A 19,403-nucleotide genomic window follows, 5' to 3' on the forward strand; every position below is an offset into this window, starting at 1 on the left:
ATCCTGCTCCATGAGCTGGAGAGAACACGGCTGGAAGAATATTATTAGATACTTCAAGACACCATATCAAGAGAGATATAAAGGCGCTCATATGCCATGCTGGAGACAATGTGGCTTGACTGTTGCTAATCATTTCCATGTCTTTTGGGACCGTCCCAGGTTAAAAGATTTCTGGATGGGTGTCCAGGCCTCCTTAAGCGCAGTCTTTAACGCTCAAATACCTCTAGATTTTAAGGTTCTATACATGGGTCTGGTGCCTTTTCTGGAACGTAGGAGTGAGATTAAGTTGGTGCAACTACTCTTGGTGGCAAGTAAGAAAACAGTTACAAGAAGATGTTAAGCCCAGTTCAGCCTACCCTGGATGACTGGTTTGGGCTTTAGAGATATTTAGAATGGAAAAACTGACATATCAGTTAAGAAATCAAATTGTTCCAAATTTGGAACAAGTGGATCGTATTCATTACCCCCACAAGAGCTGACTTTACTTGATCTCAGTGGTACTTGTACCTTTGTAACCTACTTATCTAACTGTTGACCATTCTTAATTCATTTATTTTATTTACTTTTTTTTCTACTTTTTTTTCTCCCTGGCAGCAGAACGGGCAACCCCCCAGTTAATGATTATAGTTCCATATAATTTGTTCTACCTTTATGTAATATGAATCCCCTCCTAGAGAACATGTGAACCTTTTAGAACTTTATTTATCAGGCTATTCTCCTAGTAATATCCATTAGAGGATAATATGCACCTGTCGATCACTGTGTTTGTCATTTGCTTCTCCAGGATTAACTCCAAAAACCTGGAAGGACTCTGTTTTCATGTCATTCACATATTGCTATGTTGATAGATTTTTCTATCAACATAACACAGAGCACACAGAAAATATTTCTGTGTAACTGTGTCATCTAGTAACTGTTTGATAACAGGCTTTTGTATTAAATTGGTTCTCATCTCTCGCTAACTCTCTGGAATACCCTCAAGGAAGGTAGTGTGAGGATATAATGACAGAGGCGTGTAAAATCAGCCAAACAAACAAATATTTTACTCCCTCTTCATATAAGCAAATCAAAATAATGATTAAATGGCAGCTACGGACACCACAGTGGTGTCATAGCTGCCATAGGAATTCCCCTTTGGGATAAAAACAAGAAGTATATCTTACTAGTAAGTTGCTGTTTAAAATTTGTCTAATTTGTAGTTTAGTTTATGTTTTGTTTGATAATCTCACTATCATATATAATACATGACATCTATGTCTGCTAATAGTGTTCAACTCCTCCTACATGATCATGAGTTAAGCAAACAAACTTGGGACACAGATACATCGAAGTACATCTACTAAAGGTTCTCATCTACCATATCACATATTGTAGCGTTATTGCATTGCCTAGCAACCAACTACCAATCGTGTATGAGTTTATGCACCCACAATATCTTATAAAAGCAGAGTAGCATTTTAATTTCACGAGAGAGGCATCTAATCTATATCCACAAAAGCTGACGTACGCATTGTTACTTCGTAATGCCATCGAGTTGCCCAGCAACCACTTAACAACAGACTAAAACGACAGTGGAGGAGGATCTCAGCAGTGCGTGGAATCCACAAAAATGTGCTAATTCCTCTAATTCATCATAATATATACAGCACAAACAGACCAAACCATACTGTATTGTGACATCGTAATCGTAAAATATTATGTAGTGCTTTACAGTTGTGAAATTGGCTACAGGTTAGCAACATTTAGCACTAATATAACTTGTCAAAAATAATCACAGAACATTTTAAATAAGATAAGATAAGATAACCTTTATTAGTCCCACACGTGGGAAATTTGTTTTGTCACAGCAGGAAGTGGACAGTGCAAAAGTTATGACGCAAAAATTAGAATACTGAAGGAAATTGCCTTCCCGGGTTTCCTCCGTGGCGTGAGCGATAAGCAGAGTTCTGTCCTTTCCTTCTAAGATTCCTAATTATTTAAAGTAACACTCAGGTATGCCATTCAGCTGGGTTAGTTACGACGTCGGGAGCAGCTTGGGAGAACAAGGAAACACAGACTGCTTCAGGTTGTCTTCCCAAATCGACTCAAAGGTTTATTTGATACACAGCAGTTTATATAGATGAAAAAAGGTTCGTGTGTCAGCTTTCCCAGTTCAAACCGGTACAGACCAAATAAGGAAACGTCTTCCTGCCTTCTGAGCAAAGTATCCCTTGTGTAGTTTATCAGTTCAGCTACAATTTATGATCATCCCAGCAAAATACACTCCTAGACATAAAATACAGAGTTCTTTCATCAGTGAATTCTGAAACAAACCACCTAGCCTTTAACGAGCCTTTTCCAGGAGATAAAGAAAAAGGGAGGATGGGAGTAAGGAAGTGGTCTCATCTCTGTGGTGTTTTCGACCTTGAGGTACCAGCTTGTGAGTCCTACACATTAATTCTTGGGTCACATAGAAAGAGAAAAACAACTAGTATATGGGCCTTATTGAGTAACAGTTTTCCTGTATAAAACAATATCCTGTAAATGCTTACCGTGGTATCAAAATATCATAACAAATACAATAAGAATAAATACAGTACACAGCTGTACAGAATAGAATAAAATAATATACTATATACAGTAGAATAAAATAGAATAAAAATATACAATAAGATAAAAATAGAAATGCAGGACTGAGACTAATGAAATAGTTTTTCTCATTTAAGATGGACAAAATAACAGAAGCACAAAATCCTTCTGATGATTCAATTTCAATGAACTGTAACTGTGCGTATATTAATTCCAGTCTTTTTGAATCACTGAATCGTTTTTCCACGTCTTGCATCTACTGAGTTCATGGGTGTGTTAAATGAGTATTGACAACTTTTTCACACTTTAAATCATTTGCAAACGGAAGCTCTGACTCATAAAGCACCTGAACCTGCAATGATGCAGCGGTGGAAAGTCCGGGAAGCGGAGACTGACCGTGAAACCGAGTTGAGTGACGCCAACAGCGGCTCGCCGGGAGTTGCGCGACCGTGCCGATCCGCGGCGCTATTCTGCGCTGCGCAAACCCCTTAGCAGGCCCTGTCCTTTTTGCCCGTCTCTCCCCTCGCCTTTCTCCTGTCTGTCTCTACAGGTCTGTTTTTCTTTCTCAGCAGACCACTCCTGCCAAGATCGAGGCAGAAAAGCAAAACGCATCCTAAATCGTCCGGGTTTCCCCCTCCCTCTCAAACGGAAAGAGGAGCTCACACCAAGTGTGTGTGACGGCAGAAAGCGTACATTAATCTGACTCTTCTTTGTTCTGCTGGCTCAGAAATGATCTTATCGGACTAAAGGGTGTATTTATTTAACATCAATAGTTGACCCACCCAATGTTTTTTTGACAGAGGAGGGGTTGCGAGTGCTTTTTTGCGGCATGTCGGTTGTAAATGCCGTTTCTCACATCGCCACCCGGTGACTGTGGAGAGGTGTGTGTATGTGTGTGTGTGTCTTTGTGGTTGGGGGGGGGGGTATTTTTTCGTTTACACCTGAAACAATCCCCCGACCATCCTCCGTGTCCCCAGTCACACATCCTCCCCACAAATCTTCAAATCTGGAGATTTCCTCAGCCATAAAAAACAAACACACCACGGCAGAAATCTCGTATGTCTCCCCGGCCGAGTGAGCTGCAGTTGTTTTCAGCTCTCAACCCCTCCGTGTGACAGAGAAGAAAAGCCTTCCCTTCAGACGTGCACACAAAAAGAAAAACTGGAAGCAAAGCAGCACGGTCGACGGTTAAAGTGCCATTAAATGTTGTGGTTTTTGCTGTCAAGACGTACGTTTGGCACACACACACACACACACCAGAGGATAAGAGAGCCTCAGTCCCCCTCCTGTCGTGGCAGAAACGCTCATAAGACAGTGACTTTGGGAGGCACAACATGTTACAGAAAATGTTACTGCCGTGACAAGACCCAAAGCAGCCTGCAGAAACCCCATCAGAGCACGGCAGAGGTGCGCTTTGTGGTTCAGTTTCTCCGTGACTGGGTGAACTTTATATCGAACATATATTAACACTTTGTGGCCTGTTTTTTTTCCCCTCCTCTCAGGCTGGAGGACTCCATTTTGAAGGGACCGGGTGTGCAGCCAGAGAGACTACACAGCAACTCGTCTCAGGAAAGGAAACCCTTCTGTTTTTCCGGGTAGACTGCTGCACCATTTCACAGCCTCTCAGACGTGGTGGTGGACATTTTTGTTGATTTATTTATTTTTATTACTACTCGTCTTATCTCCAGGAGCATGTGAGCTTGCCCTCACATGCGGGGGTTGTGGTGGTGGTGGTGATGAAGAAGATGTCAGTTGTTGGCACAAGTTTGGCATATGGCATGTCATTGATGAAGGCAGCCCGCTTTGGGTTAATAATTGATGCTTGTAATTAAGAAGAGGGGCGGGGCGATTTTTTCTGAAGGTGTCGCGTGGTCGTCCGGTGCATTTTTTTGTTTTGTTTTGTTATGGGGTTTTTTGATGGCTGACAGCTCAGATTTTTCTCCTCTCTTTGTGTCTTTTTATATATCTTTTTTATTAAGGAGAAATTTACGGCTCCCTTCTGTGCTCCATGCTTTGGACCGGCTGGGGAGGGAGGCAGTGGTGACGACTGGCAGTGCGCACAGTAGAGATACTGACTTTCAAGGGGCAAGGCAGAGTCTGCGGGCAGGAAATAACCATGCAACAGAGCAAACATCCATAGACTGAGGAGGTGAGGGGGGATTATAAAGTTGTAGTTATAACAAAGCAAAGGGGGAGTGTCGCTGGAGGAGCACAACACGCCTGAATTTCTATTCCGGGGGCCGCTGGACCAGGCTTTTTAGCGCATGTTGAGAGGAGGAGGAGGGAGGAGGAGGAGGTGGAGGGAGGCTGTGGAGGGGGGGGTAGAGAGTGAGTACGTTTCACAGGATCCAGGCCTAGTAGTATTGCCGCTGGGACTCTCCTCATCCGCTTTCAAAAAATTGGAAATTGACACATTTAAACGCCAAAATGAGCGGGGCGGGGGTCATTTTTGCGCTGGCCGACAGTGGAATGGTAAGATTCTCGCGACACATCCCGTGTCATGTGGCGTTTTCTGCGTGATTTTGCTGTTTGATGCACATAGCCTGCATCTGTCGGAGGGAAGCCCGTGGAAGTGTGTGTGAGTGTGTGTGTTCGTGAACTTGTGTGTGTCGTGGTCTTCGCATGTTATGTATGTATGTGTCTTGTCTCTCGTGCATTCACTGAGCCACTGGAGAGCAGCGAACGACACACACACACACTCATGCAGCTGCACACAGACATACAAAAACACACAGATATATGTAGATGCAAACGCGCACACGCCTTTTGGGCACGCGCACGAACGGGTCCATTTTAATTCGCGTTTTCAGCGCCGGCGCGTGAACGCGGGCTTGATTTTCTTTTTTATTAATTATTTTTCCCCCCAACACGACGGGATGTGATAATGTCACCGGGTTTATTGATACTGTAGCCATGTGTGCGAGTTTACAGGCTGACCTTATCGCGCTTGATGTCATTTTCATCATATCGCGATAACATTCCTAAAAGGATTTTGCAGCTCGACGGCGGTGTTTGCGCAGAATCCCCTCTTACAATGACACGTTATTATTTCGACCTTCCCGTCGTCAGTGAGTCTGTTTACGTTTTTTTTTTGTTTTTTCCCCCCAAATTTTGACACCACGGGAAGGCAGGCTGTGTTGTCTTTTGCGGATCTCGCCTCTGTGAGCTGTGCCCTTTCTCTGCCACTTTTTTTTTTCAAATATCTCATTACTCATTACTGCTTGGGATAACTTCAGATAAGCTCTTAAGACGTTTAAGTGACTGAAAGATGTGCCGAAACAAAATTTTAAAAAATGTCACAAATAAATCAAAGAAAATAACAGCCTTGAAGAATCAGAATGGATTTTAATGTACAAGGCATCTCCCAAAGTCTTTATGTTTTGGTTTTCCATTTAATGAAAGAAGGCCCTTCATTGATTATTTTGTCTTCATGTTTCAGGGAGGAGTCATGCCAGCATGAGTGGGCCTTACACAGGCCCAGGAAGGGAGAGTCATCAGACCAGCTGCCCTTTGACCCCTGGGTGTGACCTCACCGTCCTCTCCTGCCCCTCCAGACGCCAGGATCACAGGCTTGGGCTAACCATGTCAGGAGGCACCTCCTCACTCAAACATGCTTCCTCTATCTATGGGTTCACGACGCAAAGGGACCACTCCTCCTCATCCTCCTCCTCATCTTCGTACAGTCCTCTCAGGAGGCTCCAGCATCTCACCACCATGGTGAGCCAGCCTGACCTGGTCTTGCCGCTGCGGGAGCCAGAGAGGGGATGGGAGTGGGGGACACATAAGAAGAATAGGGAGAATATGGAGAGGGACTCCTGGGCTGATTGCACTGGCAGGGATCACTCTGGAACCCAGGTTACAAGCCGAGAGGCAACCGTTGTTAACATTGCTTCCAAAAAGAAACAACCTGAGGTCCAGACGGGAAGTAGAGACACACCGGCGCCTAATTATACTGATTCTGTCACTTCGGAGAAAAAGACAGAAAACTGTTTCTCCGGCCCACCCAGTCCGGCCTTCTCCCTCGACAGTAACAGTCCCTTTGCGAACAACTTACTCCACTTTGAATCCTCTTTGTTTGAGGATGACGACAATGACATGGAGCGGAGGACCGTGCCACCTCTCAGTGGCATTCAGGAGAAACGGGAGAAGGTGGGGAATGTACTTCAGTCCGCCTCCGGAGACGTAAACTTGCACTCCAAAGACTCTTCTCTGACGACAGCCAAAGTCGTCACCCGCTCCCAGTCCTCCGGTCAGCGCAGGAGATACTGGGATGGCTCAGAGGACGAGTGGGACAGCGACACCGAGTTACTGCTATTTGAGGATAGCCCCTCAAGGCATTCAATGGCAAGTTTTTCCCCTTCTAAGTTATCTCGTCATGAAACAGCAGCAGTTCAGAGGTTTTTAGAAGTAGCAACGGCTTTTGGGTCTAGCCAAAGGATTGCTGGCATTCACCTGGCTGGGAAATACTTTCTCCGGAGCTGGATTACAAAACTTTTTCCACACACAAACCTTGACCATGACATGCAGTGGCTCACTGCTTGTAACCTGTCATAACAAATCACTGGTTATTTTAAATGCTGGCCTGATGCAGACAAACGCACAGCTCCACGGCTGTTGCCCTGCCTTTAACAAACCGCAGCTGTCTGTTTTTAAAAAGCAGCAAAGGATAATTTTCACCTCCGCCATAGGTGTTCAAGCTGAGGGCAGAACTGAAGGGAGGGCGTGGAGGGTGAAATATGATGCCAGCGGTGCCGATGGCTTACTGACGGCATGCTTAGCTACAGGGCCTGCAGTTTGAGCTGTAGCAGAGGACACACAACAAAGGCTATGGAGGCAAATTACTCAAAAGCTCTTATTTAGTTTTTGTTGCGATTTATAGTAAAAAGTGACAGTTCTTTTACAAATCCGATTTTAAAATACTCCTTAAAACTGCAGAACCTTTCTAAGAAGTTGCCTTTACCATCTCAGCAGTCCAGTTGTACTCATCAGTATCAGTGTGAATTTTACATACTTCTACGATGCATATTTCCAAAGTGCTAAACAAACACTGAATAAATAGTCCACAGTTAACCCACTAAATCCCCGGTACCATTATAACCATCCTATAAAGCACACGATTGACTGTAGGTACCAGTTATCCTAAAATCTATGACAAAATGTCAAATTTCATATTCATATTAATATTAACTTTACTGTTTGCACTGTTTTACATGTTTTTATGATGGAAAGCCTCTGTGGGCTGCCTTCTTTAGGACACCGATAGGCTCACATAACAATCGATATAAATACAACACAGCGGATGTTTTCACTCAGTACAGTATATTTAAAGTAGGATACAAACAAAGTCCATACCATCCTTTCACATGCACAAGTTCAAAAGCATGACCACAAAATCCATTTGAAGGCACCGTCTGACCATCAACCAGCATCTGGACCCTGAAACTGAAGCATCTAAATGAAATGCAGGCGTCATTCAAGGAGGTTCCTTCCTGCTATAAGGGAGTTTTTTCTTCCCACTGTCGCCAAGTGCCTGCTGATAGGGGGTTGTCTGACTTTTGGTGTTTTCTCTCTGTTATTCTAGCATCTTTACCTTTAGAGTATAAAGCACCACGAAAACAGCTATTGTTGTCATTTGGTGCTTTATAAATAAAATGTTATTTAATTCCTACAGTGACCTATCAGAATGTCTTAAAAACCCATAAAAGCTTTTTGTTTGTAGACATGATGGGACATTGATGTCAGCCTCACAGGAAAGCCGTGTTCGTGAAAAATTCAGTTTAGTTTCCTGTAGTTTAAAGAGTTTTCCTCAACTCAAAGGAGGTATTTGAATTAAATAAATTATATAGTACATCATGTGTTGTTACCTTTAGAAGTGCTGGTAAAAGGATTAAAAGGCTACTTTGGACAGAGCTGGGCTAGCTGTTATCAGTAGGCTTAGCTCTCATGTCCTGGCTTTACCCCTGTGAAACTGTGTCAGACATGTTGGATGGTTATTTAACTAATAAAATATTTGGCTAGTTGTAGTTATGGTATCTTAACCTTTTAGTAAAGTGACAATCTTAGGGGTTTTCATTTAAGTAGCAGTGGTTATTGAGCCTCTGAAGCTATTCCCATATTTTATATATTTGCAGCGATGTGAACTAGGTGTCAACAAAAACAAATAAACAAAAAATGCCATATTGAGTTCATGCTAATTTAAGCCAAGCCAAATCCTTCAGCTTCAAATTAAAAGCATTTAACGGTTAAAAAAACACATGATGTCAATGAGTTGAGCTTTTAAAGTGGTCACTTTCTGCATTTCAGAAGAAACATTGGAGTATTTTGAAATTGAGATGCCATATCCATCTGCGGTGGTGAAGAGAGAGCTGAGTGTGAAAGCAATGCTGTTCATTTACTGGTCAGTTGTCGTTCCTACCCTTATTTACGCCCATCAGGTCAGGGTAATGACTGGAAGGCTGAGATCCCGGATTCAAGTGATGGGAATGAGTTTCCTCCAAACAATGTCTGGGCTTAACCTTAAAGATAGGGTAGGGAGTTCAGTCATTTAGGAGAAGAGCCAACAATCTGCAGCAGTGGCTTGGGTAGCTGACGAGGATCCCTTCTGGACACCTTCTAGGTGAGGCGTTCCAGTCATGTCCTAATGGGAGGAAGCCTCAAGGCAGGCCCAGGACACAGAGATTACATCTCTTGGCTGGTCTGGGAACATCTCTGTGTCACCCTGGTTGGAGACTGTGGCTGGGCACAGAGAGGGCTGAGCATCTCAGCTCATACTGATGTCCCAGATAACTTGCAGAAAATGGATGGATGTGTTTTGAAATATTGCAGGGAGTAATAAAACAAGAACAGCCACAATGACCACAGTGTGGTTGGTTATCTCCACCAGGTAACCAAGTATTACTTTCACTATTCCCTGTTGTTCAAACTCATGCTGCATGCAGCTTAAAATCAGGTCACAGTTGGACTGCAGAATGATGGCAAAAGACAGGCTGCCTGTCAGCTTTATTCAAATGCCAGTAGTTTGTTTTTGCTGGCCAAGAAATCTGTGATCTATAGCGTAAAATCTGCATTTGCTGTTCCTACTATCACCCGCTGCAGTGATTCTCACACTGTGAGGTGTAGCGCCACGGCCGGATGGATGGGGATGACCAGGGGAGGGAAATATGACAAGAAATTCGATTCTTTTTCATTTTCAGTGATTTTTTTGTTTTTTGTTTTTCTCTCTTAGTCTAAAGTATGTCATGCCAGAAAAAGGTTGAGAACTAACACCCAGGCTTTTAGATTGACACCTTAAGTGAGCTTGTCTCCAGTGCTAACAGCTTTTCTGGTCACACAGCTCTCTCTGGAGCCCATAAAGCTTTATGAGACTTTATAGCCATACATCCTATAAAGTCTCATATGTGAGCACAGACTAATAAAAAAACAACTTTGCAAACATTGCAAAATACAACTAGTGACAATTTCTGAATGCTATATCATTTTATTTCACAATAATCCAAAATAAAATGCGTAGAATACTTTTTAAAGTGAAATTCTTGGTCACAGAAATGAAGAAAATAACTTTTTCATTCAACACTCATTTTGAATTGAGTAAGATATGAAAAGTTGTATCAGAAAAACAAAAATCAGTAGATGGAAGCAGAAACGTAAAATTTAATATAGTTATATTACAGGTCTTGCAGTCTCCCGTAGCAGTCGTAGCATTAAAGTGTTAGGCTTGTATCGGACTACTGATCATGCAATGTGGACACGGCGTCTTGGCCTTACAAGACACTCACGTGAAATGAGGCACTAATCTCATTTTTATTACCCCGAATTATTTTGTTGTGGTTATTTTTATTTATAAAAAGATTTGCATTGGTGCTTGTTGCATTTTGAATGCCTCTCGGTATATTTTAGGCTTAACCTGAATCATTAGACTCATCCGGGGCAGTAGGTCTAAAAAATGAGAAATATGCTCATGTTTTTAATTTTGTGGTACAACTTGTGATATTTGCTCAATCCAGCATAAAAGGTTGAATGATAATAGCATTTTGTTTAATTTTTGTGATAAAGAAAATCATGTTAAATAGTATTCTACATTATGTTTTGCATTATTGTGAAATGTAACTATATACAATGCAGAAATTGTCTTTTGCAAAGTGAAGTTAGTGTGTTTTCAAATATGGGACTTTGCAGAAGTCCTTCATTTTTTATTTTTTTTTTACTTTCTTTTTATTTCAACTAGCTTATACTGAGAGCTTTTTTAGTGCACCTGTCCCAAACTGCAGATACTGATTTAATTTTGTGATAAGAGAAGGGCAGTGAACATTTCAGGCTTTAATCTTTAATAATTTCTTATATATTCATGTTCAAACGTGGACTCAGATTGTAAAAAAATTATATCTATTTATAAAAAATACATGTTTTATATAAGCTAAATTATGTCTAAATTTCAAACTGTGACATTTTCAAGAAAAATCAGAGCTGATTAAGCAGAAAAAATTCAAAAAAATTGATGACTTGAGATGCAATGACCCTTTATTTTTACACAGGGTTAAATCATAGCAGCTCCCAATGTCAGCCCTCTGGTCAGGCCTGCTACATGCCAGTCATAATTCAGGCCTGCTCATGTATCTCCAAGTTCAGCCTGGTTACATTTACACAAACAATCCAGCAGCTACAATTGGTACTGGGTTTTGGTGTTTCCATGCTGAGGTTTGTGTCACGGTTTGAACTGGGCATGATGACAAGTTAAAATTAGACCACAGAAAAGGTTTTTGGAGGCCGTGAAACTGAAACTTTTGGTTAAAATATAAAATGATAGTAAATCCTTTTCATATCTGTTTGTGTGAAATATTTGTACACTTACACAAGGTCATATTTTATCTTTGCTCTTGTCTGTTATATCTTCTGTACTGTTCTGTTAAGTGAAAATAATTCTTTTACTTATATTTCCCTCTTCATTTTTCTGTTGTCAGCCTCAGAGCAGCCTCAAGAAAAAGTCTTTGCCACCTGTGAAGTTTGTTGAGGGTGAAGTCGTTTGGGCAAAGTTCAGCCGGAGACCATGGTGGCCCTGCGAGGTGATTGTTGACCCCGTACAAGGAGTCTATCACAGAGCGAAAGGTGGGCCTGGAACATTGTTGACTTACTGTGATAACCCAAGCCGGTGCTTGGTAAATGAGTAGCTTTTAATTGTTCTGTGCAATGGTTTGGTCTCTTAACTTCAGCTGGTGGTTACAGAATGAATCCGTGAGTCAATTAACGGTGATTAACAGCACATACACAGCCTGACGTTGAGGCTGTTTGAGATATATTTGATTATTTTAACTTCTTATACTGGGGTTGCCAACTTAAAGTACAGGTTGCAGTGAGTGTGGGGATTTTGGGAGAAAATTATGAGGTGTGGTAATTTGGCTACACTGCAACTATGTGCTTCAGGAGAAAACTTTGCCACTTCTGTAAAGCCTGAACAATAATACCCTTAATAAATAGTGAAAGCCCAAATCTGCAGGTGGTGTTCTTTACAGAACGATTATACTGGTTTATGTTTTAATGGTTTCTAAACACAGTTTAGCTAGGTTCCCCAGTCATACACGGTAGGTTAACTGGTGAATGTGACTGTGAATGATTGTCTCTCTGTTATATGGCCTGTTTATGCCCGCCGTTCTCACAATGACGACAAAAGTGACGTCACATCAACTGGCGCCGCTGCTGTCATGTCTGTTATTACTGCCACTTGAATCAGATATCAGTGCAGGAGCTCAGACGTTCCCAGATTAAATAGAGATGAAAAGGGGGGAAAATGTCGTGACTTCTCCTCATAAACCAGCACTGATGTGGGGATTTTGGCTGAGTGGCGACACTTATCGTTCGGGAGTAAACTGTAACAAGTGGTGATGTAAATGGGTTGGAGATATGCTGACGTTACTGTTCAAAGTGACCAATGTGGTGAGCATAAATTGGCCATTAGTCCTATAACAAACTGGCAGCCTGTCCAGGGTATATCCCGACTCTTTCCTAGTGACAAGCGGGTTAGGCTGCAGCTACAGCCACGACCCTGAATTGGTGAAGTGGAAGAAAATTGATGGATGTACACAGAACATTATCTCCTTATGTGATGCCAGGATGATGCCTCCCTGCTTTCTCTGGACAAAATATGTGTTTTTCACATGAAGTACACTTAAAAGATTACTCTCAAATTCATGCTCTCTGACATGAAAAGACAATTGTATGTATGTGTGTAGTTCTGTACAGTTTCATAAAATGTGTTTTCAGAGTTACTAGGCTACCCGTTTCCATATCAGAGGCATTCAAGCGGCAATAATAATTGGTGAATAAAAGCAACTGCTGTGTTTACTTACAGTAAAATAAAGATATCTGACATTATAAAGTTCAGGAATGAATTCGAGGGCTATGCGACTATGTATCGAGTGATGACTGCCTGAGGGTTTAGGGATATTGTCTTATTCTGTTATGTCCTTACTGTCCCTTACTGTAATTCTGTGTCTGGAATAATTGGTTTACAAATAATTAAAGAAGCTATCATTGTGCCAAGTGCATGCTCTCACTTTTGGGACGCTCATATGGATCCTGCTGCCAAATGTTATCTTAAGTGACGGATGACAGTCCTTTTCTACACTATGTTATCATTGGCTAGTTTTTCTTCACCTTTCACCATTTTATCAATGATGAACTATGATTGTATGCAGCTTTCTTAAAAGCTGTCATATATTGAGAACCTAAATGATTATGTTGGCTATGTGTTAGCCGCACATTAGTCTTTGTATACAAAGAATTGTTATTCACAAACAGTAACAATAACATTTCAAATTGCTCATTTATAGCAAATTACAATGAGTTTTTTTATTTATTTGGCGCGTTTCATTTCACGTAAACATAATGTGCCTAACATTAAAGATATAAATTAAAAACCTATGTAGGTGTCCTATGTCTTAAGGGAATAAAAACAAAAAAAACAAAGAAAAAAAGCATGATTATTGAATTTTTTTTAATGGTTCTTGGAGTGTTTTTATGATTCTAAAGTCACAGCGGGCCTCCTGCTGCGCCTGTTGCACATTTTCTTTTAATTTTACAGTACCTCCATAATCTGCAGCATATATGGTACTTTCCTTTCCCACAAAGAAGAAGTTCCATATAGAGCCATTTTTTTTCAGTTGATAGCATTGTGGTCATTTAGCAATATGTCATGCTCATAGTTCTGACATAAAGACATCATGTATTTCCATCAGTTATGGGTTGTTAAGACTGCTGTCTTCTTATATTTTCAAGTTCCCTTTTCTTCAGGTGATGCACTGATCTGACTGGACTGAGAGTAATTTTTGTTGTTGTCTCAGAGCCTAGCGACCGGCCCTGTCGGCTCTACCATGTCAGGACGTTTGGGGAGCCCCAGGAGCTGGTTTGGGTGGAGGAAAAATCAACTCATACTTTCCATGGAGGCTTTGAATTTGAACAGCTCCTCCTACTACGGCGGAGGGGGAAACAAAGGGAGCAGAACAGCAAATACACCGTAAATACCATTTTATTAATAGCAGGACAACACTTGCATGCCTTGAGTTAAAAAAAGAACCTTCCTGGTAGATAACAAAGGAAAGCTTGCACGTCCAGAAATAAAAGACTTGCTAAGGCCAAACAGGTTATTTCTGTAAGCTGAAATATGCGCAAAGATTGAGGAGTCTTTGCTTATCTTTCTCTAGATTGCTAAGCGGTTTAAGGAATCCTGGAAGTCCAGTGTGGCAGAAGCTGAATCCATTCTTCCTGAGAGACCCAAAATGGCGTCTTCCGTGTCTTTGTCCATAGCTGATGCCTTCCATGATGCTTCCCCACTGGAAAGAGAGAATAAGACCCATCAAAACTTTCTTCCTGTCACTTCATCTGTCTCCACCCATACTGAGACGTCACACATAACCAATGGATCCATTCCATCCCCAGTAATTACACCCCCTGTTACAACTCCAACAAAGCCAAGCACTTTAAAGAAATCTTCTGGAAAGAAGAAACAGAATGAAGCATCAAAGGATACAAAAAGTAAACACTCTAAAAAGACATTGAATAATAGTCCTGACAAATCGGATAGAGACAGTGAGGAGTGCCCGTACTCTGACCTTGAGTCAGTCCCTAAAATTTTGTGTCCTAAAGCACTTGAACGTCAGCCTAAGCTAGTTCCAACTCAGCCGTCTGTTGTGGTTGTCAAAGAGGTAAAGAAGCAGCCTGAGATTCAAAGTGGTCTTTGGTTTAGCAAATCGAGCAAAGACAGGCGACCTAAAACAACCAGTCCAATGCCAGACCGCAGTCTCTTCAGTAAGGTCCCCTGTAAGAAAAAGAGCTCATCTGTTATTAGTAAAAAGACACCAGCTTCTTGTGCCTCCTCCTCTGTCAGTGCCGCCGCCAACGAGCAGTCAGGATTGTCGGACAAGCAGAAGACCACTGAAACGAATCTGCCTCCTGAACAGTCAGGAAATCTAAAGTGTAAAAACACTGTTGCTGCTAATGGGCACTTTGGTACAGCTGGTGGTGTGGGTGAGCAGAAGTCTCTAGACTCTGAGGATAGTGGTTGTTCAAAGGGTAGAAAGTCATTTGCCAGTTCAGTGGATACCATCAGTGGCACATGTGGCCAGTTAAGTCTTTCAGACATTAAGAAGTCCTTAGAGGCCACCGTGAAAGATAATTTGAGTGATCTATCCAGGTTTTCAGAGAGTGCAAAGATTGTCAGTCAAACTGAACATTCTGATGCGACATCTACTAAAAAACATTATACAACTGAAAACATTGCTGAGGAGGAAAAAGAGAGCAAAAATGCTTCAGCATCCTGTTTACAAGATAAAACTACGGACCCATTAGGGTGGCTAGAAACTCAAACGAGTCTGGTCTCTAAATGTAGGCTACCCTTTGTCAAATTAATACGCAAGGACATAAAAGATAAGAAGATCTCAAACTCCAATACAACTATTCATTCCAAAGACCAACCTGGAAGCACAAAGAAAGAGAGAAGATCGGATACTAACATGACTACATTGTCATCCAAACAATCAAACTGGATGGATGGTCAGGGAAGAGCCTCAAAAGACGAGGTAGTCGCCTCCAAAATAAAAGTCTCAGTTAAGAAATTAAAAGCACGCGGCAAGTCAAGTATGGTTAATTTCTCATCAGAATCATCACATGAGAATATCATGACCTCAAATGTTTCCACTGAGGAGTTTGGTAGCCCAGAAACAGAGGGAATACCAGTTTCAAATGGAAGTCTGAGTACTGTGAGTTACTCATCCTCGAACCAGTCAGATCAGTTTGAAGGTAAAAAGACACCCGACTCTAATGTAACAAGCAAGTCTTCTGAACAACTGGTCAGACCAGACCAAGCAACCACATCTGTCACATCACATAGAACGACCGTTCCACCTTCTCACCAGCGTGCAAGGTTAGCATGTAGAAGAGCTTATTTTCCAGGACGTCCTTCCTCTGAGAAAACCAAGAAAGTGGCCTATAAATTAAAGCGTGGCCTAGATGAAGTGAATAAAGTCATGCAAGAGCAGCCTGCCCACCTCCCGGCCAGCAGTCGGCTGATGACTAGAGCGCTGAAGGCCATGCAAGAGGCTGAGGAAAAAAAGCGTGAAAAAGTCAAAAAGGAGGCTGAACAGAAACAACCCTTGAATAATTTTAGAAAATCTGAGGACCTGAGCTGCAGTCCCAAGGCCAAATCGGACTTTTGCACTAGTAAAAAATCTCCAAAATCACATTCTAATGACAGTGTTGAGTATGCGCCTGACAGTTTTTCCAGTTGTAGCAGCCCCCATTTGATTTTTTCTGATTCCAATGACTATGACACAGATGTTAAGAGTGAAGATGAAGACCTCTCAATTCCCTCAACTCCACCGATGGACTTTATACCTCTTACTTCTAAAGCAAAGGCAAAGAAGGAGGATTGCTCCTCAGATGCATGGTTATCGCATTCACCGTCTTCGCCATTTGCTTTTATAAATGCCTTTAAAAATGTTGAAGAGGTCTCTTTTCAGTCCCTGACAAATGAAAGCAATGGTAAACCAGTTTCTTTCAAGCCGGACACCAACTACAAGTTTAGCACCTGCCTTATGATGCTGAAGGACTTGCATGACACTAGAGAGCGAGACGGTGCACCCTTAGAACTGGAGATTGGGCCACCAAGTGCACATGTTAAGGAAGAGCCTTTAGTGATGCCAGGGGAGGCTACGCCTGCAGGACAAGATCAACAATTAGATTTTGTTCATAGCATCTCAAACTCAAGTCCAGATAAAACCATAGTCGCACATAATGAGGAAGGTCCGTATCAGATGTCCAAGAGGCCCTACAACAGACGGGGTAGCTCATCCAGGTGGAAAAAGAAAGCCAATCGCAAAGTGCCTTGTCGTCGCGCCAGGTCTGGGCCTGGTTTCCCAGGACTTGAGTCAGGAATGTCGTCCATGCCAGCAAAGGACTCTTCATCAACAGAGGATTGCTCATCAAAAATGCCGGGCATATGGGAGCAGCCTGGAGGTGGTGAAGGAGCAGTTGTGGTGACCGAGGAGGACAGTTGGAGCAGAGTAAAGGAGAATCTACAGATCATGGTGCCTTTGGAGCAGAAGGGTCGTGACATTGCACTGTCTTTGGAAAAGCCTAATGGGCTTGTGGACTGCACTAAGAAGAAGGCGAGCTTGACGCACAACACTGGAGAAGGTGACAAGGATCCGACAGGTAAGGAGAATTTAGTGTAGAGGCCCCCCACGGAGAGACTAAGCTGATGGGTGTAATGTAGAAGAAAGATAATGAGAAAAACTGAATAGAAGCCAGGGAGGCAAGGGAGAGCTAAAAGCAATTGTTTTTAAAGAGGTTTTTGTGTGTCTCAAGTGCTCCCACACTAGCACCGGCTTTTTCAAGTGTATAAATGCATTCATATTAGTGTGTTTACATAAACTGCTAGAACAAGCAGAATGGTCAAAAGGTTAAGAGTAAAACCCTGAACTCTTCTCTCCCTCAGTGGTTGCTATCTTGGCTTAGTAGCAGAAACATAAGGATAATTTCAGCCAGTTGAAGGCTACATCATCAGCGTTAATTTTGATTAATGACAATTAATGACAGTCACACCATGTTTAGAGGCCATTTCTCCATCTCTTGTTTATTTTTTAGAATTTTGTTTTATTCGTTGTTATAAATGCCAGTACAGATAAACCGGCTAATCACTAAAATCCTCAATGCAAATAACCAAAATATAGATGATGTTTGTCATGTCTTTGCTGTTTTTTTTGTTTGTTTGTGGGGGTTGTTGTTGTAAAGGTTGTGTCGATCGGATTAGCTTCATAACCGTGTGTACTCGTTACCCTTTGATTACTCAATTACAGAAGTACCTCATTCTGTTTAGATTAAATATTAAGCACTCTGGCAAATACCTCCTTAAAAAATAAATACTTCAGCCATTTTCAACTGCAAATTGCTAAACGTGGCCAATATCAGTTTTATACAATACGATTACGTCAAGTAAAACAACACTGTAACTAAAACCTGCCATAAATGTTGCCATGAGACAGAGTCAGACTGATATCAGTGTGTGAGGCAATTACATGCAGACGGTTTCTGATAATACAACAATTAATTGTGATAAATCACACATCTGTCACTGACTACATAGGTAGGAATTTCTGTTTATTACATTTGTTCTCAGCAATAATCAGAATACATCCAGTTCATTTGAGTCCCCTCAAGTTGTGCTGATTGGGAAAGACTCCTTCAGACTGATGGCAACATGTTGGCAATGTGTCTGCTTTTATAAAGTAGGTGGTGAGTCAGTCCAAATTGGATTGTGACTGTTTGCAGAAAAGTTGCCTCCCATCGGGCAACCTGTGCAATCGCCTTGTGATTAGAAGTGGCCATTGGTGTGCAACAGCCTTAACGCTGGGACAACCATTTAGTCGCCACTAGTTGCAATTAGTCACAGAATATGAAAAAATTTCAATTAAAAAAAAATCAGTACAATTATCAGGCAGCTGGAGATGATAATCTTATTTATTTGGTTATTTGTTATGATACATGGATACATGCTGTCCTATTTTTACTTGCACAACTGAGCCATTAGCTTTCACTGAATTAGGGGGTTGTTTTGTCAAGCTGAGTCTTGGTTGATTTTTTTTTTTAGGTTGAGCCAATTCACAAGTTTGGTCGGCTAACATTATCTGCATGTGATGAGCCCTCTTGTTCGTAGTATTCCCAGCAGGGGCGAGTCTACAGAGGGGAAGACAAGGGAGGGCAACTGCCCTCCCTGCTGTAGTGCCTTGCCCCCCTAGCTTTTGTTAACTCCATTTACACATAGGGGATTTTCAAATACTTCACTGAAGAGTGAAGTATTTGAAAATACTTACGCCTCTTTTGTGTCCCTGTAATGGTACAGTATCATCACGCAAAATATCGTGATGCTTTTCTGCATCTGTTGTTTTATTTTTCCCCAACCCTAGTTTATACAATAATGTGTATGAAATGAAAAATCTGTGTTTCTGAATAGTAAATCCTTTAACCACAGGTGTAAATCTGTGTGCACATTAAACTGCAGGTATAAAAGTAACAGTACTTTAAACTGTTAGGTTCAGTTCTGAATTCTGACTTGCCATTGAGGAATTTAAAAAAAAAAATAGCAGTCTGTTTCTGCTCATGTAATGGGTAGACTACTAACATAGTTAGTCTACCAGTTGTACAAATACTAGTGCTCTCAGTGTTAATGTCGTTAAAATGACGTTGACGCCATAACCGCATTAACACGGCAAATCTCCGTTAGTGAGTTAGCGCGATTCGCCCCGTGCGTGGGGCTGCACGGCGTCAATGCATTAGCGCGGTTAGCTCGT

At 41.7% G+C, this 19,403-nt stretch overlaps 1 protein-coding gene across 4 annotated transcripts in view; it reads left to right on the forward strand.

Moving 5' to 3' along the window:
* Positions 1-3,884: 3,884 nt before the first annotated feature.
* The window catches only part of nsd1b (nuclear receptor binding SET domain protein 1b), a 45,470-nt gene continuing 29,951 nt past the window's right edge, over positions 3,885-19,403 (forward strand). For 2 of the 4 annotated variants that reach the window (XR_015131306.1, XM_086309330.1), the window contains exons 1-5: positions 4,911-5,040; positions 6,008-6,912; positions 11,526-11,670; positions 13,902-14,074; positions 14,262-17,268. Coding sequence is in view for 3 of the 4 variants with exons in the window: in XM_086309330.1 (XP_086165456.1) it covers positions 6,025-6,912; positions 11,526-11,670; positions 13,902-14,074; positions 14,262-17,268 (4,213 nt within the window). In the remaining variant the exon portion in view is untranslated. Of the gene's footprint in view, positions 3,976-4,070; positions 4,164-4,547; positions 4,718-4,910; positions 5,041-6,007; positions 6,913-11,525; positions 11,671-13,901; positions 14,075-14,261; positions 17,269-19,403 lie in introns of those variants that run through there. The other 2 variants (XM_086309331.1, XM_086309332.1) reach the window with 2 other exon arrangements.

This window comes from Aulonocara sp. 'chitande type north' Nkhata Bay, linkage group LG10 (genome assembly GCF_057382095.1).
Source record: "Aulonocara sp. 'chitande type north' Nkhata Bay isolate Kocher_YH1m ecotype deep benthic linkage group LG10, A_spYH_male_GT1.1, whole genome shotgun sequence".
Taxonomy (NCBI): Eukaryota; Metazoa; Chordata; class Actinopteri; order Cichliformes; family Cichlidae; genus Aulonocara; species Aulonocara sp. 'chitande type north' Nkhata Bay.